Source organism: Tenrec ecaudatus, chromosome 12, assembly GCF_050624435.1.
Source record: "Tenrec ecaudatus isolate mTenEca1 chromosome 12, mTenEca1.hap1, whole genome shotgun sequence".
Lineage (NCBI taxonomy): Eukaryota > Metazoa > Chordata > Mammalia > Afrosoricida > Tenrecidae > Tenrec > Tenrec ecaudatus.
This window is the reverse complement of record NC_134541.1, coordinates 112,529,241-112,553,211: the sequence shown is the minus strand read 5'-3', so window position 1 is coordinate 112,553,211 and position 23,971 is coordinate 112,529,241. Positions and strand designations below refer to the sequence as shown.

Here is a 23,971-nt window from a genome sequence, read left to right as displayed (position 1 = left end):
CCATATAAAACAAGATTGTACATTGACTGGTTGACAAAGAATATTGTGGCCTGAGGCTCAAAGGAACAAAACCCTATGTTTCTTCCTTCTAAATAAAAAATTCCCCATTTGGTGTTCCTGGTGATGTTACTGGAGATTCAGTACAAGATCCAACCGTGTGGCCTTCCGAGTCTCTTCGAGTCCGCTTCGAGCGTCTGGTCCTGGGTTTAAAGGACCATTGTGGGCCATCGGAATGCAAACCAAACCCACTGCTGTTGGGGCGATCCTGACTCGAATGGACGCTGTAGGACAGAGCGGAACTGCCCCTTGGAGCTCCCAAGGCCATCCGTTTATGCTCTCACCTTCCCCCTTCGGAGTGGCGGGTATGCTGGAACCATTAACCTTGTGGCAAGCAGTCCACCGGGGCTCCGTACAGGTTGTTATTTTTCACTCATCTAGTTCCTGAAAGAGCAGTCCTAAGAAGGTGCTGTGAGCTCGTGGTCTGGAAAGGGGACACGGGGCTAAAAGGCCAAGGACCACAGCTCTTGGTGTGGGTTCTGGAGGGTCCCTGGGCTGGCGCTGCCTGCCTTTTGCTCTTGGCATTCCTTTTAAGAAAGAGGGACATTAAGTCGATGGTACCCTGCCTTTACAGGTGACAGCTTTGAAAGTGCTCGGCTTTTTGGAGGTACAACCGCTATTGCCCACGAACTGTCTGCATGTAGGTGCCGCCACCTGGAGAGTGTCAGCAGAGGTGGACGCTCACGGGCCCATCACCCAATGAAGGACGAATTCGGCCAGGTCCCCGAAAGACTCCTCCTGCCTGGACGCTTCGCCCCTCTTTCCCCTTCATGACTTGGTTCCTGTCTCCATGGAGGAGCTTCCCTTTTCTAGAATCATCATCCATGGAACCCCTTAGCTGGCACTCCTTCTGGCCTGGTGTTTGTCTGTCATTCACCTGATGACTTGGGTGGATCAACACACGCCCACGCCGACGGGCGGAGTCCCAGCAATGTGCAGGAGCGAGAGAGACAGCCCCTCAGGGTGGTCAATGCCATCTGCAGACTTCTCTGGTCAGCGGTCGAACGAGTAGACACTGTGCCACCAGGAACCCTTTGGCGGTCCCCTCCTTGCCAATGCCGAGACACTGTGTGTCATTCACTTGCTGTGTACAGTGAGGTGATTATCGAGAGTCAGCATGGGCACTGATGTCCTGCGTGGGTCTCGGCCGTCTTCTGTCTGGAGCTCTGGGTGGGCAGCTGGCGTGTTTAATGGTTAAGGAATCTGATTGGCAGAGCAGCTGCCCCGTCGCCAGTCATCAAGCAACGGAAGCCCAGTCCGAGGGGGACCAGCCTGGCCTTCTCCTCTGAGTGACCATGAGGTGAAGACATGCCCATCCCACTGTGTGTTCCACTCACAAGTTTAATGCAGACTGGGAGAGCACGGGGCGGCGGCTGTCGGCCTGGGGTGCGGTGTAGCTTTATGTGAATACAGGCCATGCTGCACACACGGAAAACGCAGTGGATGCAGCCGACAAAAGGTTAAATGGGCAAACTTGTGTATTTTATCATGATGAAGTATTTTTTTGTTGGTTGGTTGGTTTTTAAACGACAAAACAATGGGCCACCGGGCTTGACAACACAGAGGTGGTGGGTGAGTCGGGAGGCCATTCCGGCTGGTTTCAGAGTCACTCTGGCTTCCTGGAGACGAGCTGCAAGGCTGAGGGCTGACTCCCAGAGCTAAGTCACATCAATGGGAAGGCTACAGGGGGCACGGGACACCACCGGCCCACAGCCAGTGTTGCAGGCTCCTCTCCCGGGCCTTCGAGCCAGTGGCCACACCTGGTACGAATACCTGCCCGTGGTTACAGGCCCAGATCCGCCTCTGCCCCGATGGCCTCTCGGCTACCACCCAAGCAGCCCTGTGGACCACAGAAGGGCCAGAACCAGCCCGCCTCAGCTGGCCCACTTTCAAGCCCCGTGAGTCAGCTCCTAGTCCAAAGGGAAGCACCTAGCACAGTGCTAGCCCCAGCTGGAAAAAACCACAGCATGAACAATTGCTACCTGCCCAGGGTTTACCCAGGCAATGGCCCAGCTATCGGCTGAATTCCCAGAAAGCCTCTGAGGTCAGATAAGCAGAAAACAGAAGTTCCCAGACATCAAGGAACTTATCTATAGAAAGGCAGTTCCTGTAGCTCCCCTGCCCCCCCCACACTGACTCCCCACCCCGCTTCCACCCTCACCCCTCCAGTTCTCCTGTCCTACAGCAGCCTAAGCGGTGCTTTGTAAAATACTGGGGTCACACGGTGCCCCGAATAAAAACCAACCCCTGCACCTTCTCAACGCCACACTGCCAGGTGAGCTCTGCATGGCGTGCAAGCAGGCTTGGCTGCCCCTGTCCCAACCATCGTGGGCGGGCGGGCCGAGCACACAGCTAGGCTTGGGTAACAAACCAATGGCGAAACTCAAGATAAGAATGTCACGTGTCATCGTGAAAGCGGCTGCAGACCAGGCTGAGGCACCCAGGAGCCTGCCTATGCCAGTCAAGGGGCTTCACCTGGCACACAATTACTCGGTGCTGAGGGCGGGCACCCGCCAGCAAGCCCCTCAAGGTGCTCAGCACAGGGGCCCGGGCTCTGGCAGCTCGCACCTGACACGCCTGCGCACACGGTCGGTACTCTGCAGCTGTCCTCGGGGCCAGCAGTTTGCAGGTCCCAGTTTCTCGCCCTCATCCCTAGCTGGAGGATTCTGGGTAGGGCTGATGGTTTGCACTCAACTGCTAACCTAGATGTTGGAGGTTCAATCCCAGGCAACTACCTCACAGGAGAAAGGCCTGGAGGTTTGCTTCCATAAAGATGACAACCGAGAGCACCTTCCGGGGCAGTTCGATTCAGTGACACCCGCAGTGGAGAGTCGATTCGACAGGATGAAGTTTGGTTTTTGGCCTGGGCCCTGGCTCGACCTCAGACATCCAATCTGGATATTCCCAGAACATGCGATGAGGGACAGAAACCCAGGTCCTTGCAAATCTTATGGGCCTGTAAGGAACCTGTCGTACATGCAATGAAGTCACGTATATGGCCCTCCTGGCCATTGCCTATAACTCCCATATCGTGATTGAGTGGGATTAGAAAAGAGTGGGGTGTCTGTGGTCCACCAAGAGGCCTGAAAATGATGTAAATCACGTACAAGGCACCACCACCACCCTGGGGGGTGGAAACACGCAAATAAGGTGTTGTGATCCCTCACACAGGAGTTGTTTAGGTCCGTCAGCCTGCTAGGTTCGAAATGAACCATCCCACAGGTGGAAAGGAAGACCTCACTCCCATGGAGAAAGAAGAGCCAGGTGGGAAGCATACCCAGAGAGCCCTGCACTGCCCTACCGCCATCCAGAGGCAGTGAGAGGCGGTGAGACGCCACGGCAGGGCAGCCGTGGCAGCAGAACCAGGAGCACACACGTGGGCATGTGGTAGCTGAGCTGAAAGAGCTCTGTCACGCTGGTCCACCTGGGAAAGAGTCTGAGAGGCAGGGATGACCATGGAGGTCCGGCTAAGAAGAGGCCATCTCGATCAACCCACTGCGTCCTGAGTGTTCCTGATCCCGCTACTTCCTCAAGCCGCCCGTCACCACGAGTTTCACAGGGGGTTGGATGTGGTCACGATAACGCACTGTCAAACCCACCAGACAAGTGGAGAGCGCTACCGCTGGGGTTAGGAGTGGCACCAAGTTCAGAGGGCGGGGGCTTGTCTGACCTCTGCCTTGGAGGAGGAATATCAGCCTGGGGGTGAAGCTGGTAGTGATTCTGTCCCTGCCCCACTCGTAAAGATAGGGGCCAACCACTGCCCACAAGTCACCCTGTACCACCACCACCAGGGTTCCCTGGACACTCCTTAGTACAGGCCCGGCTTCTCTGGAATCTGGGCCTGACCCAAGGCAACGGCTCATCCCACTTGAGTTGGCAGCCGTCTCCTTCTCATTGATACCCAAGATGCCGATGGATTGTTAGAGCTGATGGCCTCATGGAGGGGATGTGGCCTGCACAGGGAAGGGCCTGGCCTGATGCCAAACAAGCCCACAGGAGAAATAGCTGACAGTCAATCAGCCCCTGGCTAAACACTCACGCAGCGCGGGGCTGGCCGTTGCTGGCATGTCGCACGGTCACCATGAGACAGCAGAAACCCACAGCAAGCCTGCCAGATGCTCGGAGAGCGGGAAAGCGGGCTGACTCAAGGAGGCAGGGACAGCAAGTCCTCCACAGGTATTTCCTGTCGCTTTTCTGACCAACTACGGGTCACACTCAGCCCCCTGCAGACAGATGAGCGCTCAGGTTGGAGGCAACTTGCCCAGGGCCAGACTTGGGACTCTGGCCCCAGCCACTGTTCCAGGCCACAGTTGGGGTGGGTGGTGTCTGGGGCACCCTAGACTGGGCTCCTGGCTCCCCCCAAGGCAGGACCATGCACACTTACTTCCTAGACTTGGCGCACTCCTTCTTCCAGTTCTTCACCAAAACAGGTACCACCTGCTCGGAGGTGTCCTCCTGGTTCAGGGACCAGAGGTCTGTGCTGTCCAGCGGCTGGCGGTAGCCCTGGACCATCAACCTGTGGCCACGAGGTGAGGGAAGGGAGGGAGGGAAGGAAGGAAGAGAGAAGGGAAGCAGTGAGTGTCTGAAAGTTAGAGGGAGGTGGCGCCTCACTCACGCAGCCCAAGGCGGCTGTACAGTTGGGAAAACCTGGGCACAAGCGGGTCTTTCTCAGCAAATCTGCTGCATCCAAGCCTATGCCTACGTAGTGCGAACCTGCAAGGCAGAGCGGAGCTGACCCACAGGCTTTCCCACAGGGCTGTCACAGTCACGGAAGCGGACAGCCCCCTCTGTCTCCCACACAGCCGCTGCGACACTGGATCCTGTGAGTGGACAGTATCGAGCTCTCCACTCCCTGCCGTGGGGTCAGTTCTGACTCAGCGACCCCACGGGTCAGGGCTTCTCCGCTCCTTTGGGGGTTCCTGGCTGTAGCTCTTCCCGGAAGCAGGAAATGCCCCATCTTTTTTTCCTGCAGAACGGCTGGTGCTTCCGAACTGCCGAGCTGGCAATTTGCAGCCCAGTTAAGTAACTCACCACACCACCAGGGCTTGGGTGGACATCAGGCCACAGCAAATAACCATTGCTAATTTGGTAAGCTCACCCAGGAAGGTGGGGCTGGGGGTGGGTGGAGAAGGTCTTTTAAAAGAAGAGATGCATATAGAATATTCAGGAGGGGATATGAAGGTGACCGGAATATACTTTCAAATATTTGTGTCGAATAGGGCAAATGTGGCAACTTGTAAATCCTCCGGCCTCAGTGCGTCTCATTACACTGGAACCCTGGTTGTAACAGCATTGATTAGCGATGTGTGTGTGCAAACGTTCTCTGCCCTGTACCTCTACTCACCTTGATTAGAGTAAGCTGTGGACTCTACCCCCCTTCGTCCTTCCTTCTTGCTGCAAGCCCCTTCAAGGTCAAGGCAGAGCATGCACTTAGAGAACAAGTCTGCGACCCAAACCAGAAATGTCACCAGAGGCGGCAACCCACGGTCCACAATCAAATCACGCTAATGGCCCTAATAACATTCTTTAATGAAAATCATGCGTAAGGAAAAATGGTTGCTTGAGGAAATACGATGTTTGTGAAGAGTTTGTAAAGACAAGGAATGAAGCTTAGAGAGAGGGGTGGAGGAATTTAATGCAATCCACAACAGCTCCTGAGGGTTTGCGAGGCTATACATCTTTTGTCGTTGTTGTTGTTGACTGTATGTATTAGAATTTATATTTTATTTTTAGACAGTTTCATTGGTATATAAGCCACATGATACAGTCCAATAGCTCAATCATATCCAGAAGAGTTATACAATCATTATCACAATCAATTTTAGAACATTTTTTTCTTGTGCTCATTTTTATTAGCTCCCTATTTCCCCCAACCCCCTGCCATAGCCCCAAGAAACCATTACTCCAGTTAGTGTCTCTAGAGATTCATCTATCTATCCTGGATCTCATGTTCAGAAAATCATACCAAAAAAGAATAAGAAACTAACAACAATAACAGAGAAAAAACTGTATCAAAAAGTAGAAAATATTAAAAATGAATTTTAAAATATCGTATATACTCATGTATAAGCCGAGTTTTTCAGCACAAAAAAATGTGCTGAAAAACTGGGGTTTGGCTTATACACGGGTCAGTGGCATGAATGGATGTCATCTGGTCAAGCCTAACAAAAGGCAGAAATCTCATGAAGCCTGACACAGAGTTAATAGCAAAATGGGTTCGAGATGCATGGGGAGACATTCCAGAAGACAGGGTGCGACGTGCCTTCCAGAAATGTAGTATTAGTAATGCTATGGATGGCAGTGAAGACTGCGCTTTGTATGAAAATGACAGCACTGATGGTGATGACGGCGATCTCAGTGAGGACAGTGTCTATGATGACCTCACACCAGCTGAAGCTCTGCAATGGGATACGGATGCTGATGAGGAATCCGGTTTTGAAGGATTTTAACTCTTTACATTTTAACTTGATTGCTCATTGAGCTCAGGGAATAGTACTCTTAAGGTATCATTGTTGATACCTTATTGTTTTTATTGAACCTATTTTCCACTTACTGTGCTGGTTTACTGTTAAATGACTTGTCCTTTTACTTATGTTTTTTATTTAAAATAAATGTTTAAATACATTACCCCACTGATGTCTCAATTTTTAGTAATTTAATTTTCATTTGTTTTGATTATTGAAATTCACCAATAGTTTCTGCATTTTCCACCCTAGGCTTATACTCGAGTCAATCAGTTTTTCTGGTTTCCCAGGTAATAATTAGGTACCTCGGCTTATACTCGGGCTGGCTTATATTCGAGTATATATACTGTAGGTCAAAAGAGAAGTCAATGCTAAACACTAACAATGACTTCTCTTTTGACCTACAATATATATATATACAGTGGGGTCTAGGTGAGGAGATGAGTCAGTCAGGGTGTGATGTAGCACTGATGAAGAATACAGCTTTCCCCCAGTTCCTAAAGGCTTCCTCCCCACCAACTACCATGATCCAAATTCTACCTTGCATAAAAATAAAAAAAATAAAAACGAGAAGTCAAATGACTTGGTGTTAAATTCTAACCTGCCTACAATAATTCGCTTCCCAATGCCCCCTGCATAATAACATGGCTATTTGCATCCCTCAAATATGGCTAGAGGAGGCACATCTTTGTAGAAGCAGATGGCACATTTTTCTCATTAAGGAAAGGGGTGTGTTTGAACCTGCAGCCTCGCGGTTAGTGGCCCGAGGCTTAACCCACCACACCACCAGGGCTCCTGGACTCTACAGAGGAGGAGAACTGCCTCATCGGGTTTCCGAGGTTCCACAGCGGCTCCCTGGTCAATCAGTGGTTAAGTACTTAACCCAAAAGTCGAGGGTCCGAACCACCAGTGGCTCCACGGGAGAAAGATGTATCAGTCTGCTCCTATAGCCATTAAAGCCTTGGACACTCCGCGGGGCTGTTCTACTCTGGATAAAGGGTTCGAATCAATTCACAGGAATTGTTTTGGTCTGGTTATCTCCATGAATGCAGAAACCTTTCTCCTGGGAAGCAGCTGGCAGGCTTGAACCGCCGACCTTCTGGTGAGCAGGTGCGCCCTTATCCATGGTGCCAACAGGGCTCATAAGGAGCAAAGAAAGACTGGCGTGATGTCCAGTAGGACTCTGACAATGTGCAAGAGAAGGTGTTGTGGAAGACGAAGAGGAGGAGGAGGAAGCCTATCAAAGTGTGGACAACGGTGGCTTCTGGGGTTTTTGCTTTGTTGATCTGTGTGTATGTCTCTGATCCCCATTGACTGTGCTGAGAGAATGGATTCTTTTTCTCGTGAGATGCGCAGTGAACGAACGTCAAGTTATTGCTCTCAATGTAACAACAACACACAGTCTGCAAACCATGCTGACATTCAAGGCCCAGAACAGAAATGGGTGTCTGTGGAGGTCAGTGGGGAGCTGAGTGGAGGCGCTCACACACCGACCACCCTGCCCATGGCCTTACCCGGTGATCCACCAGAAGGTGATTCTGGAAAGGAAGGAGGCGCTGGACTCCGGGCAAGGATTCTGGTGGAGAAAAACACAGGTGGGGGGTGAGAAAATGAATGAGTGAGCCCTCTATCGATGCCAATGCTCTCTGCCTACCAGCAGGCGGGAGCCCAGACCCGGGGCCTTCTTCCCTACCAGCGAGCTCTGTCCTGTGCCCTTCGCACGGGCCACCTCCGCTCGTCCTCACCACCACCCTGCCAGGACCAGCACAGCCAACTCCCGGCCGCCCCATGTGAACCCGGGGAGGACTGTGCACCACAGAAGGTTGAGGGGCTGGTGTTCCGGAAGCAGATGGTCACACCACTGTGGCGAACTTTCACCTAGCAGCCCTGTGCACTGAAGCCTTGGTCAGGGAAGGGAAGGTGACGTGCCCTCTCTGGGACAAGCAGCTTCGCCCTGGGAACCCTCGGCAGATGCTTTGCTACTGCTGCTGCTGCTGGATCATCGGATTGGCCTCCCATGCTAGAAAAAGGAGCTCACTGCTGTGGGGTCCATGAAGCTCACAGGGACCCTGTCTGACCGAGTGGAGCTGCTGTCCCCCTTTACGGGCTGACCTTTCAGTTAGCAGGGTGTCACTTAACCTGCCGCACCACCAGACTTTGTGCTAACATCTGCAATCCTAACGAGAGCTGTCTCCAGGAGGCCTGAGTCACAGCAGAGAACTGTCAGATCCAGAGAAGGGGATCGTGTGGGCTGGTCCACTTAGACTGACTCTAGAGTGGGGCGTCTCAAGGGTGGTGATAGGGGAAGCATGGGGGACTCCATAGGTGACTGGTGTAGAGACCAGGTGAAGCTCTACCTCTGGGGGCCTGGATTCACCCCCAAGGGAGGTGCCCATACAAGAAGAGGCCTCGGGAGAAAGCCAGGTCTGTCCAAGTGGTTTCCATCCAGGGGGGGCGGCCGGGAAGCACGTTCACAACACCAGGCCCAGGCCTCGCTCCTTGCACGCGAATTAAACTTGGTCTGGGGTGGGACCACGGCGTGGGCATTTATGGCTGCTATTGTTTGCCGAGGAACTCCCAGATGCTCCTTGGCAAATGGCTGGAGCCGGAAACCACAGGATAAGAGCATGGTGCCACACCCACCAGCAGGGCATGCCAAGGATAAGTGTGGTGGGGTCACGGTCTCAAAAGTGGCTCAGGCCGACGAGCACACCCCCTGGCCATTGGCAAATGGGCGAGCATTTCCCCCAACTATCCTAGATGCACACGCTCTGCGGCCAACGAGACAAGGGTGGGCAGGAACAGCTCCGAAGGATGCTGGTGGTGGGGGTGGGGGGGTGGGGGGGGTGGGGGACGGACATGGACCACAGCTCTCTACAGCCACAGGGCTCGCTGCGATGTGCCAGGGCACTGAGGAACTCTGGTTGCCATTGTGAGGCGTGCTGCAGGATGCTGTCGCCATTGCACGAACTCAGCTTCCAGGGAAGACCATGGAGAAGAACAGGGTGATGGGTGGTTGGTGGTGCAGGGAACTGCGTGCTATGACGCTTCAGTTATCCCTTGTAAATCCCGCCAGGTGACCGGGTGGGACTGTGCACCCGTGGGCTGTCTGTAGCCCACCAGGATCAAATGGCTAATGGACGCACGTGGATGGCACCTCTGGAGTGGGACCACGGAAGGAGAGCGTGTGGAACTCTAAGGGGGAGGGGGTGGGGATTGGTCGGTTTTGCCATCTCATTGGGCTTTCAATGAGGCAGCGCAGAGCAGGATCAAGGATCTCAGCAGCATCAAGGAAGAAGAGCCAGGAGTGGACCACGTCCTGTGGACCCGGGGATCCCTGCGTTGTGACACCAGAGAAGTGGCAGTGGGGACGCACTGAGAGCATGAGAGGGCGTGGTGGGCTTCCTGGCCTGCAGAGTGAGAAGGCTGAGCGTTTGCAGGCAGGTGGTTGGCTCGCAGTGTTGGGTACTTCACTGGCATCTGTCTGGGGAGGGAGAGCTGACCGCCTTTGGGTGTGGTAGGGTGCCTTCAGGGCATTATCCACAGAGCTAGAGGGGCTTCACAATCCTGCCAGAGCAGTGGCTAAGAAGCCAAGGGCAGGAGAGAGTCATGAATGCACGCGTGGCCGAGAAGAGGCTTTCCCACCAAGGACCTGTGTTCTGCGTGTTTCTCATCCTGAACTGTAAACCTGTTGACTCCCCTGAGAAGCGCCATCATCAGGAGCATGTTCTGTACGCACGGGAACAGATGGTTGGACCCAGCAGAGAAGTAGCCTGGGCCATGGAGGGGCAATTGCTGGCAGGGGGGAGGCGGGGGGCGGCTCCTAGAGGCATAGCTAACCTCCAACCTCCAGCTCAGAGCAATCAGCCTTGGGCTGTGGCCAAGCTTGATTCTCCTCCCTTGTGAAATCGGGGGAGGTCAGAACAACGCATTTAAACAAGGGGACACAAGGCCTTTACATGTTATTTTTATGAGTCAAATGGTGTTCAAATAAAAAGATACCAGAAGCACACAAAGCTTCCTTCTCTTTCAGAGCGACAGACTGGTGCATTTCTATGAAAAGCAGGGCAGGATCGTGGAGAGGGTGGCGGCATTTCGCAGGCTGGGTGCACACATTTGCGCGTAGGCTGTTATTGGTCCTAGGAGAGCCCACAACTTCCTGCCCACAGGTAGCCATCATGCCCGTCCTGATTCACGGTGCCTCTACAGAGGGGAGGGCGAGCTGGGCAAGTCCAGAAATGCCCCCAGGGTGACACAGATGGCGAGTGGCGGCCTGGCTCATGACCTTCTTTGGGCAAAAAGTCATGAACTGAGGAGGCAATGTTAGGGTACCTGTTGAGGCTCACACAGGGTCCAACCAACTGACCCGCAGGCACAGTGCCCTCCGGGTGACTGGGGCTCCGAGCAGCCCTGTGAGGAAACTGGGCCAGGGCTTTCCAAGGCAAAGTTCTCATAGAAGCAGCTCCATCCCTCTCCTGGGGAGTTTGAGCCGTGGCTTTCGTGGCCAGTGGTCCAGTGCTTAACCCACGGCGCTACGAGGGGCCTTCACACACCTCCCCCCTGCCCCCCCAAAAAAGCAAAAACCAAACTCACTGTCATCGAGGGGCTTCTGACCCATAAAACCCAATCCAAACTCCTGGCCAGAGTCATCAATGCCGACTCAGAGCACCTCTACAGGACAAGGTACGACGCCCCGGGGGTGTGAGACTGACTACTGTTTACAGGACCAGAAAGCCCCTCTGTCTCCCACTTCCTATAGAGCGGCCCTATCAAACCCGGGAGTTGCCAGAGTCTGTAATTTGCCTCAGCTTCCTCCTGTGGAGCGGCCAGTGGTTTCGAACTGCTGAAAGCCACCCCCCCCCACCCCCTAGGCCATTGAGTTCATTCTGATGCAGCAGGGGCCCTACAGAGCCACCCCTGTGGGTTTGACTATCTTTACAGGGGCAGAAGGCTTCTTCTTTCACCCTCTGGGTGACTGGTGGGTTCCAATTGCTGGCCCGTGGTTAGTAGCCCAACACATAAACACATAACCCAGGGCATCATGAAGGAAGGTCACTTCACCACAGCCCTACAACTTCAAGAAGCTACGGGTGCTGGCAGAGTGTGGAGGCGGGGCTGCAGCCCAGCTGGCAGTGGCTGGCTTATTGCTTTGGTCAATATTTGGGGAGGCGCTGCTGGCAGGCCTGAAGGCCAGGGACGAGGCTGTGAGCAAGACAGGGAGGGAGTCCCTTCCCCGTGGACCTGCCCACCTGCAGGCGGCGGAGGAGGCGGCAGGACGGCGCTGTCAAGATAGAGACATGGTTTCAAACTTAGGAAGATACAAGGAAATGTCAAAGTCCCAACAAGGAAAAGGCATAAACCTTCTGAACACACAAAAAAAGGAGAAAACTCTATGTGGATCCAGAAACTCAACAGACCATGAAGGAAAAGAGCCAACGGATCCCGTCCAGAAACATACACGGGTCAAAGAAGTCACGGGCACTAGTACAAAGGTAGGTTAGTTTTAAGCACACAACAACGTGGACGGTCAATCCACACCGATGAATAATTACACTGAATGTAAATGGGCTCAATGTGCCAGTCAAGAGACAAAAAAGCGCAGGATGGGCAAGAAACCGTGACCCCGTGACTTCATGACAAGAGACGTACCCCAGACACCTGGAGATAATCTAAAATTGAAAGAATGGTGGGGGAAAACGTCCCAGAGGGATGGGGAGCCAAAAAAGGCAGGGGAGATTTTATTAATCTCTGATTTTCAAAGAAACAACAACATAACAAGAGAACACAGCCCTAGTAGATCTCCTTAAACCTAGGGAAAGAGTTCCAAAATCCATAAAGTCAATCGAGCAGAACTGATAGAGACAGACAACTCCACAGGAACAGAATCAGACTTTAAAACCGCATCACCCACCATGAAGACAAGACTACGCAAAAACTCAACCAAGTTCTCTCCCTCACTGCCATCCATTCTGACTCACGGTGACCCTACGGCACAGGGCAGAACTGCCCCGCTGGGTGTCGGAGACAGAAACTCTATGGGAGTCGAAAGCCTCATCTTTCTCCAGGGGAGTGGCTAGTGAGTTCGAACTGCTGACCTGTGGGCTAGCAGCCCAAGTTGTGACCCACTGCGTCACTAGGGCCCCTTACCAAAACAGAGCCGATCCAAAGAACACAATCAGCCCACTTGATCTCACAGTCAACTAGAGAACTCTCCACCCAGAGGCGGTGCCGCACACATCCCTTCCCGGGACATAAAAGTCATTCTCTGTCACAGACCACTGTGGTAGGCCACAAAATAAACATCAGCAAATTCACAAAGATCAAAGGAACACAGCACACGTCCCCAGATCGCGATGCTATACAGTCAAAAGAACAGAGGTGGAACCCCAAGATCAAGAACATAGGACCTGAATAACACCCTGCTTCAGGGCAGAATAAAACTGAGTAACAGAAGAAATTAACTTCCTAGAACCACCTGAAAACCCTGCATATCAAAACCTTTGGGGCACAGCAAAGCAGTGCTCAGAGATCAACTTACAGCAACCCGTACCTACCTCAGAAAAAGCAAGGCTAACAATCAGCGCCGTGACCCAACATCTAGAAACAAAGCAGCAAAACAGAACACACAACAAGAGGAAGGAAATATATTTTTTTAATCAGGGAAGAAATAAATAAAACAAAAACAAATAGAATCAACAGGACTAGAAGTTGTTTCTTTGGAAAGATGAATATAAACCACTGTCCAAGGGGGGCAGGAAGGGGAAAAAATGAGGAACTGATAGCAAGGGTTCAAGTAGAAGGCAAATGTTTTGAGAATGATGAAGGCAACAAATGCACAAATGTGCTTGACACAATGGATGGATGGATGGATTGTGATAAGAGTTGTATGAGCCCCCAATAAAAATGATTTTTTTTAAAGTTACAGTTCCTAGGGCTCATATAGAAAGTAAATGTTTAGAAAATGATGATGGCAACATATGTACAAATATGCTTGATGCAAATGATGTATGGGATGTTATGAGAGCTATAAGAGCCCCCAATAAAATGAATGATTTAAAAAAATCCCATTGGCCAAATTAACAAAAGCAAAGAGAGGATGCACAGAACATAAGTTGCAGTGGAGCCAACGCAAGTAAAAAGGAGGAGAGGAACCCATGAAAAACTGCACCCCACAAAACTGACAAGCTGGAAAGAAGTGGACACGTTTCTAAAACCAGTCTACCTATCCACACAGACTGCGGTAGTACACTGGCACAGCCCCGCCGCAAAAGAAGATATTAAATGAGTCACACAAAAAACAGTCCTGATCAAAGAACTCGGGTCCCCACCCACAATGGACTACTAATGCCCGGTGTGAGAACACCCAGGAATCCGCAGAACATGCCACGACGTGCATGCACTCTGGCAGCCGCGATGCAGAGCGGAGTCAATGATGAAAGGACGCCTATTCCATGAGGGCACTGCCACAGAAGGTCCAGAAAAGTCTGGGATGTTACCAGGGATGGAAGCAGCAGGGGCGGAGGACAGGATAGTAGACATGGATTAACCTGGGGAAGGGAAGGCATGGTGCTCACAGGAAGAAAGAGGACAACACAGCAAGACCTGAGCAACCACATAGACAACACTATCACATGCACAACAGTAAACACTCTTGCATACACAACAACGGTAAACACTCATACGCACAACAATGGCAAACACTCTCGCATACACAGGAACAGTAATAACCAACAAAGATGGCCAGGGGAAGAGACCTACCTGTAGACTGAACAGGAGCAGCATAGGAGAGGACACACACACACACACACACACACACACACACACGATTTCTATAGACACACTGTATTGCTGCAAATACATCCAGGTGTATTAGGGAGATGGAGAGGCAGGTTACACAAACATCGTAGCCACTTTGAGGAAATGAGCAACTGCGCTGGATTGAGGGCTTAGGGCACAGACTTCTCGGTGAGCTGACACAGCGTCACAGACCACGAAGACCATGTTCTACTTTCCACATCGCTGCGGTGCCACTGGGGGACTAGGGGCGTGTAGGCGTGAGAAATGACGACTCATCTCTTCCTGTCTGAAGCAAAGGAGAGTGGAGGGAGGTGAAGACGCAAAGGAGCAATGAGTTCGGAGGACGAACGGACCACCCGAGTCACAGCCTCCGCCAGAAGGACTAGGTGGTGCCAGGCTGACCACGACCGACCACTCCGATCAGGAGCACAACCGAAGGGCCAGGGCAAAGCGGGAGTCCTTGCCAAACAAAGTTCAAAATGATAAAATCACCCTGACCGACTGGTCCAGTGGAGAGTTGGAACCCTGAGCCTGTGGCCCTTGGGCACCCTTCCCCCCTGGAACTCACCCCCTCCCAGAGATCCTATAAAGTGAACAACGTATGCCTGGGCCGAGCTTCCTGCGCAGAACAATCCACCTTAAAAAACAGAAAGGGCGGCATGTGCCCAGCAGCACAGTTCTGAACACAGAAAGGGGTGGGGAGCATGGGTGGGTGCTGACCAGAAACCCAGGGAAGAAGTGGGGAGAGTGCAGGTCCCTGGAGGGCATGCCAACAAGTCTCACAACACAAAGCATGTGTATGTGATTGAATGGGAGGCTAATGTGCTCTGTAAAATTGCCTCCGGACGATCTAAACACAGAACCATCACCACCACAGAGCTGAAGGAGCCCCGAGGGCTGGTGAATGTGTGAAGCAGTGTGGCACCATGGTTAGGGGGAGGGCTTCATCTCAGCTGGGGGTGGGGGCGGCACCCAACAAAAGCGAATACAGCAGGTTTAATACAGTGCCCGACACCAGGTCAGCCTGTTTTCATAACCCACGAGCCAAAGCAAGCAAACCTAACGGAACACATGCCCTCCACACATGAACACATGCCTGTGCGCTCATGGCAGTCCCCCTGCATCAGAATAGAGCTGTGCCCCCCACGCCCCAAGTTTCAGGGGTGCAAGTTTGGGACACAGAGCACCAGGCCTTCCTTCTGTGCCACCTCAGGGTGGGCCTGCGCCACCAAGCTTTCTGCTGGCAGTGAGCCGATAAGTCCGTGCGTCACGTGCACCACACCCGGTGTGCCACCATTGAAAGTGGTAGAGGTAAAAGTAGTAACGACAATTTGTGGTTTTTGAAGCCCCCTGGCTTATCAAGCACTCCACATGATACATTATTGACAAGGGGGCTTCAGCCAACTGCAGCCCACAGGCTGGCTGCTAGCTTTTTGTCAATATCCGTTTGTGGTACTTAAATAACCTGGTGTCAATTTGAGAGGATTATGAGTGAAGGGGTGGAGTCAATCATTGTATAGCCAGTGAGGTCTCTGTGTGGGTATGGCCTTCACCTGAGGATGCTGGACATTCCTGTATTCCTCTTTGGAGGTGGGACAGACTCCCAGCTTACTCCCTGAGAGACGCTCTGCTGACATGACACATGGCACTACGCTGACAGATCCTGTGCCCTGGGAACTGGAGAAGCCACGTGGAGACCTCTGACAGCGCTGAGATGCTTACAACACCACCGAATCCACAAGACCTTGTGCCCACTGGCCTGTGATCTTCCTGCATTCAGCATCATTGCGTGTGTTTTGTGAGTCTGAAGAGGGCTTTATAGATATCGGACATATGGGCTAATATTGGACTATGGACTTGACCGGCACTGGGCTGTGATGTTTTCTCAGTATTCAATTGATCTTGTGTATAAGCCTTTTTCTTACACACAGATACACGAGTGTCTATTAATTTGTTTGTCCAGCACACCCGGACTAACACACTGTTGATCTACATACTGTCCACAGCATCGGCAGCAGTTGCTATAGAAGCCACACAGCCCGCAAGAGCTGAAATGTTTACTAGTATTTCTTTACAGAACAAGTGTACCAACTGCTTCTTCCCACCTAGCTTCGTGGCACCCTGTAGACAGCGATTAAATCAAAAGGGGGCAGAAGCTACCCCCACAGGCAGCTGCCACTCACAGTAAGCCTGTGACACAGAGTGGAGTTGCCCGGTGGGGACAGTCGGACGCTCCCACACCTCTCTCCCACGGCGTGGCTGGTTACAACTGCTGGCCTCTGGGTGAGGGGCCCACTGGTTAGCCTACTTTGTCCTGGAAGGGGTGAAATCAGGAACCCAAGGGCAGATCTTTGGACTCCACATTCAATCTTCTCTCCGTCTCAATGTCAGCTCTGACTACAGATGTGCAAGCTGCCCATTACACACAAGTGCCCGTGTCAGGGACCAGTGTCCAGCTGAAGACACAGTCCTGTGTCCTGAGGGGCTGCCTGTACTTGCTGGAAGCAGGGCTTGCTCCATCCCTCCACTGGAGAGGCATCTCTCACCTTTGCTCAGCAGGGGCCAGAAATAGGGGCTTCATACAGGCTGGCATTCTCCAAAGCTCAGCAACTCCCACTGGGGGTCAGCAAGGAAACCATCTCTTGACTGTATACCACTGAAGGTGAGTTTATTCTGTTTAGACTCAGCTATGCCCAGCAGCACCCTCACCAAAATCACTAAGACCAAAGAGCCCCCCTGCCATCAAGTTGCGACCACAGTTTGAGAACAGAACTGCGCTCCGAAGCATGTGCGTGGCTACGATCTTGAAAGCAGATGGTCAGAACTTCCTTCTGCCGTGCTGCCAGGCAAGTGTGAAGCACCCCCTTCCAGGTTCACAGACAAGGCTCCCTCCTGAGAGCCTAACAGACACCGCGCAGAGAAGAGTGCGCCTCCATCCAGCGGGCCCCAGGGAGTGCAGGCCACGGTGGAAAGTCGCCCAGTGAACGGAGCAGACATGTTGCCGTTTCCACGTTGTACCTGGTGGCACAATGGTGAAGCGCTCCACAGCTAAGTGAGGCGTTGGCAGTTCAAACCCACCGGCGGCTCCTTGGGAGCATGGTGTCATCGCAGCCTATTGCTGCAAAGATGACAAACAGCTTTGGAAACCTGTGGGGCAGGCAGTTCTACGCTGTCCTCTGGGACTGCCACAACCCGACGGCACACCACAACCAACAACCATTTACACGCCACGAGGGATTGGTGCAACTCTCCTCCCCAGCCCCGTTCCTCAGGCTCACTCCTAACACTGATTTCCAGATAACCTGCCATTGCTTCCGATTGCCACACGGCCCCCTTATTCTCCCTGAAAAGGAAACGGATCCATTTGGGAGCCGGTTTCCACAGTCCTTATCTGATACAGAAATATTGATTCGGTGACAAAGACAGGTGGAGCTCTGAAGTACCAGAGGCTGAACCACGAAGGTGGGAAACGGCAAGTGGATGATTCCACGCAACAACAAAATCTGTGGGGCTCACTGGGGCTTCCCAGCCGCTGGGGCGGAGAAAGAGTTCTTAACCGGTTTCCCACTCGTTCAGACGTGGCATGATTCAGACGAGTCTTGGCCAAGGCAGAGGCCCAGGGAGGAAAGGCCTGATTGATGCAGAGACCGCTGTGTTCTTTGGCATCTACATTTGGCACCAGGTAAACCAGCCCAAAGCCCTGTGGTTTGAAGTAATTTGGTGCAGCAGAGCACACACCCGAAGAGACCTGGTAATTATCTCAAAGCAGAAGTGTGAACACATCGTCCTTAGCACTCTGGCTTTTAGAAATTCTCTGGTCCCCACAGACGTTCTGGTTCCCATTCCGGCTTTCGTTCTCATGGGGAGCTTCTGCCAGTTACTCTCCTCGCACCATTTCCGTGCCCAGCAGCAGCTCGGGGCAGAGGCGCTCAAAGGGTGGCCTCTATCACCAGCATGGCTTCCCCTAGGAACTTGTTAGAACTGCAAAACCTCAGGCCCCACCCAGACCTGCTGAATCAGAAACGCCAAGGGTGGGGCCCAAGGACCTGTGTTGGGTGGGCCCTGGGGGAGGGCTGGAGAAAAAGGAAGTTGGAATGTGAGAATCTAGTGGGACTTTCAGATCTAAGACCTGGGTGTCTTCTTCATCTTGAACAAGGGTTCTGTGCCTTTGCTTCTGCCACTTGGATGTTTATTGCATCATTCATGGGCCACACCGGCCAAACTTTCAATGAACTTACCTCTGATGGGATGGCTAGAAAGCCCTGGTTGTGTTGTGGTTATGCACTGGGCTGCGATCCACATGGGCGACAGTTCAAAACCACCAGCAGCTCCTGGGGAGAAAGACTGGGACTTTCTCCTCCCGCCAACAGTTACCGTCTTCGAAACCCACAGGACTCGCTGTGAGTCAGCTCTGACTCGATGGCAGTGACTTTGGTTTGGAATGCGCTAGCCAGTGAGCTCTGGAGTGGGTACACGTTGGTTGGGCTGTCAGCCAAAGGCCAGTGGCTCAGACCCACCAGCTCCTCCATGGGAGAAAAACAAGGTTTTCTACTTCCATAAAGAGCTGCCGTTTCAGAGACCCACAGGGGCAGCTCTGCCCTGTCCCACAGGGTTGCCATGCGTTGGAATCGACTCAATGGTAGTGAGTTTGGCTTTTAAGGTGGTGGCTGGAACGGCTTCTCTGTGGTGAGGCATGTGATGTTAGCTGGTGTCGGTAATTGCTCAGCCTGACAGGACCCTCGGGCTGCACATTCCCCATGCTCAATCTATGAAACAGGCTACTGCTCCCGCGGCCCGTGAGAAGGCAAGTAAGGAAGAAGAGCACTCCAGAACCCTGAGGGCTCTCAAGCAATGCGGAGAAAGGGAGAGGAAACCGGAATTTGGATGCTTTGAAGAGTCTTCCCTTTCCTCATATGCAAATTTCACCCTGTGGAGACCTGGGAAAGGCGTGGTTGCCAGCTCAGAATTTGCATAGGCTGGAACATCCAGGTGACAGGTACTGATGCATGTCCAAGGAGGTAACAGACTTCCAATTAAAACCCATGGGGTGTTCATATGATAAAGCAAGTTTTGCAAAAGGCTTACTGCAGAATCGGGGTGAAAGGGACCGTACACGGGCTCATGGGACAGGACTGTCAACAGTCCTGTAAGTGTGGGGATGTTCACTGAGGGACCGCAAAATCTCTTACTCCAAGTTCACTGGGCATCTCCTCTGGCTGCTTCTCAAGCAGGAACGAGCCGGGTGCCTGATGAAATGAAACTGATTCAGCAGGCCCGACTCGCCATCTTCCAACACACTCCACAGCAGCGGTTCTCAACCTTCCTTAGGCCGCGACCCTTTAAGACAGCCGCTCATGGTGTGGTGACCCCCAACCATAAAATTACTTTCATTGCTACTTCGTCACTGTCATTTGGCTACTGTGATGAATCGGGCGACCCCCCCAAAGGGGTCGCAACCCACAGGTTGAAAACCGCAACTCCAGAGGATGCTGCATGGTGGGCACTGCTGGCCCGTGGCCCAAGCTTTGAGCAGCGAAAAGCTAAGCAACCTCATTTGGCTTTGATTCCCCCTATCCCCGACTCCCCACTCTGTCAGTCTGCATATGGAAATCCCCGACCCCCACCCAGAGCAGTAAGCTCACTGGAGGCCCAGGCAGGCAGAGCCTAGGGAAACCCCTGTGCCTCCCCCTGAGCCAGTCAGCCCAGGACCGGAGGACAGAGGAGGGGGACAGCCCCACCCACACCAGGACCCAGAATAGATGTCTGAGTCATGGAATGGGCACAGGGCCCATTGGGGAAGATGCCTGTCTCAGTGACTCAGCACCAGGGAGGAACTCAATGCTTGCAGGCCAACACCCTGGCTGACCTCGGTCCCTGAGGACAGGCCACATGTGATCGCCCCCCACCCCCACTGCTTCCATGCTAGGAGGCTGGCTCTCCTCGCCTTGGTCCAGAGGGCTCAAACAGCAGAGGAGGGTCCTGGCAGGCCTCAGGGTCTGTGGGGGGCGTGGGGACCAGCGGGAGCTCCAACACAACTTGAGTCCTGACCCATTTGCAAGAGGACGGCCCTCAGGTGGGGGGAGAAGGCTCAGCCTGCCCAGAGTCACAGACCTGGGGACTCCTCGTGTGACCTGCCTCCTGCCCTCACCGTAGCCGACCCACAGAATGCATGATTCGCATGTTTCCCCAGCTAGACCGCTGGCTTCCGCAGAGCACATGGGTACACTGCATTCTCCAAAGGTGCCCACAAGGCATGCTTTTCTGACGTGGGCACTCCTGACCCTGGCTGGGGGAGCCCAGGGCACAAGGAGAGACCCCATGGAGCTGCTGCAGCAAGGGTACTACACCCACCGAGGCTCCAGCCAACATGGACTGGCAGGCACACGGGTGGGAAGTCTTGTGTGACCCCTATGTAGAACCGAGACTTCCCTGCCCCACAGGGCGCTCCAGGAAGGTCCGTAAAGAAAGATGTGCTCACAGGGGCCAGGTGATTGCCACCCTGGCCCCCAGCCTGTCAGGCCCACAGGGCTTGGTTCATCTCAGAGCTCCCAAAATCTGTCAGCCACTGTGGCTGTGACTTGTCCCGTCAGGACAGCCTGACATTTACATAACATTCCCCATGGGGACAAACTGCTGCCACCTGCCCACATCAACTGCTAAACCGGTAAACCACCACCGCGGACACTGGAAGGACACAGTGGGCGCCTCAACCAGGATGGCTCCGCTCTTGTGAGGATGAGATACCTGCAGACACACACACACACACACACACACACACATTACATATACACTTACAGGCCAACAAACACAGATACAGAAGCCCAAGCAAATGCTTACCCACACGTGTCTGTAAATATTTATAACAGACGTGTGTACCCACACACTTGCACACAGTTACATATGGCCATGCATTCACTTAAGAAACATACGAAGACACGTGTGCACACATGTATACGAACACATGCAAAAGCATGCAGGGCACACACAACACATACATACATACATAGAGGCACATACAGGCAAATGAACACACACGCATGCACAACGACCTACCCACACACATACATGCACCCACACTGCTGGGCAAGGCTCTTCTGGCCGTTGTCTTTGTAACTTCCACCCAATGACCGGCCAAACCCCCAAATCGAACTCACTGCCCTCGAGTCAATTCTGACTCAGAGCAGTTCTACAGGACGGAGTACAGCTGCCCAGTGGGTTTCAACGATGAAATCTTTACCAGAGTGGAAAGCCTCACTTTTCCCCCCAAGGAGCAGCTGGTGGTTCTGAACCACTGGACTTGTAGTTCACAGCCCATGTAACCCACTAAGCCACCAAGGCTCCTAGTGACTGGGTAGTACTGTGCCAACAGGGAAACTCGAACATGGAAACAGGTCCGTCTTGCCATCCCACCCGAATGCAAAGGAGCGGCTGCAGAAGTAGGCAGTGGGAGTTCTCACGGCCATCAAGAAAGAGGAGCCATGAGCACAGTGCACCTTTGGGCCTTGAGATCACCACACGGAACCCCTTCGATTCAGGGGACTTCTCACAGAGAAGTAGCAGCTGAGGCAGCAGAATCAAGGGCACAAGACAGAACAGATCGGCGGGCTTCCTGCCCACAGAACAAGCCCAGGCGGCCCTTGGGTGTTTCCCCCCAGGTGCTCAAGCAGAGAATCACAGTTTGCTGATCCACAGAGATACAGCTGCATTCTTTGACAGCGAGGCTTAAGAGGCTTATGGTGGAGTGGGGCGCCCTCTGACCATGTATCAGCAGCACAAAGGGGGCACTCGCCCAAGCAAAGCAGAGGGCAAGGGGCTAAGTGGCTGAGAGGCTGAGGACCAGAGAGAGGTAAGTTGGGGACAGGGGCACAGCTGAAAAGCAGCTGTCCTGGATGGAGTTTCTCATCCTGAATGGTCATCTGCTAACTTCCCTAATAAACCAAACTCTCTGCCATCGGGTCAGTGCTGACTCATCAACACTCCCCTGTGGGTTTCTGCGACGGTGACTATTGGTGGGAGCAGAAAGTCCAGTCGTGAATCATGTCTGCACGTTCTGTGTGTCTATTACAACAGGTTACTGAACCCAGCAGAGAAGTTGCGAGAGCTGTGAGAGGAACTGCTGGCGTCTGCAAGGCTAAGGAAGGTTGAAGGGTGGACGGAGGCATGTCTGAATGAGCCATGGCTGGTGAGTCTCATCACATCAGTTCACACATACGAGCACGTATGAACACACACAGGTGTGTGCAAACACACACATACACACACGCATGCTTTGCCAACTTCTCCAAACCAACGACTCCTTGAGCAGAAAGCCAAGAGTCCGGGGTTTCTCAGCATGTGCATTGACAATCCCCTGGCTGGAGCCCACCTCCTCCATCACACCAACTCCCTTCGGATCCTCCCAGACCCCACGCGGAGGTGTAGGTGCCAAACCTAACTGACTACAGCAGCTGAGAGGGTTCCCACAGCAAGCTCGCCAATGCACAGCTGGCTGGCCACCAACAGAGGGTCTGATAAACACCCCAAGCTTTGGTCACAGAGAGTACAATCCACACAGCTCACCAGGTGGCAAGGCTCCATCTCGGCCCCCTCCTCCCCTGCTGCCCTGCGGCCCCGCCCGCTGGACTTCCTCCGATATTCCAGGAGCCGCAGCCCCGGGGTCTGTACACGTGCCCTTCCTTCCTTCTCCAGGTATCTGCTCAAATGGCTTCCTTGCTCCCTGGGGCTTTGCTCAGATGGGCTTTCCTTGGGGAGGCCGTCCTGGTCGCTCCCATCACAAAATGCACACAGCCCCCAGACGACGGACGGGCTCCATGTGCTTAGCAGCCCCCAGGTGGTGCCAACGACGCAGGCGCCTAGCTGCTAACCTGGAGGTGGGAGGGTTAAGTTGCCCAGAGGCACCTCAGAAGAAAGGCCTGGTGATCTCATTTCAGGAAGAAAGGCTTGCGGAACCCGGTTCTACTCTGACCTGCAGGGGCCTCCCCAGGTGCTGTGGCAGAACTCGATGGCGGCGGGTCTGATTTTGGGCTTTGTTTGCTGTGACACACACCTAGTACCAGGTCATGGATTACCTCCCCTCCAACAATGGCCGCTTCCTACGAGAGGGAGGGGTTCAGCTTCCTTTGAGGGTCAGGCCGGTGCTGGGCCCACGGTACTCTGGGTGTGCATGGACACACAGAAGGGTGGAGGGAGACAGAAGAGGGAGAGGAGAACGGGAAGGATGGAGAGAAAGTAGACAGCAGGGGGAAGGGGCAGAGGCCAGGGAGGAAGGGGAGTGTTAGCTGGGTCCTCACTGATGCCTCCCTGTTCAGACAAGATTCCCCTCAGACTCACGCCAGGAGCAAGGTGGCATATGACAGTGGCGGGGAGTGCGGCGAGCGAGCGCAATTCTCCTCAGCTCCGGGCAAGGGGAAGCAGGCCTGTGAGGCTAAATGGGACTGCGCTGGCTGTCCCCTGGCTCACACCATTTGCAAAACTATTTCTCAGTAACTTCGGCTGGGTGCTCGGTGTCTGGACCCCTGGCAGGCCGCCTCCCTACAGCCGCGAGAAAGAAGCCGTGCCCCACTGCAGGGCGTGCATGTGAGAACAAATCCAGTTGTCAGCGAGGCCTGGCCCGTACGTAAATAGGTCTCCCTCACACATTCCCTGGAGTGTTT

General features: G+C 53.4%; 1 protein-coding gene across 2 annotated transcripts in view; it reads right to left on the bottom strand.

Moving 5' to 3' along the window:
* ABCC1 (ATP binding cassette subfamily C member 1 (ABCC1 blood group)) overlaps window positions 1-23,971 on the bottom strand; it is a 154,153-nt gene that overhangs the window by 75,722 nt on the left and 54,460 nt on the right. For both annotated transcript variants that reach the window (XM_075564550.1, XM_075564551.1), the window contains exons 6-7: window positions 8,036-8,097; window positions 4,442-4,573 (exon numbers count right to left, since the gene is read on the bottom strand). In XM_075564550.1, coding sequence (XP_075420665.1) covers window positions 4,442-4,573; window positions 8,036-8,097 — 194 coding nt within the window. The remainder of the gene's footprint in view (window positions 1-4,441; window positions 4,574-8,035; window positions 8,098-23,971) is intronic.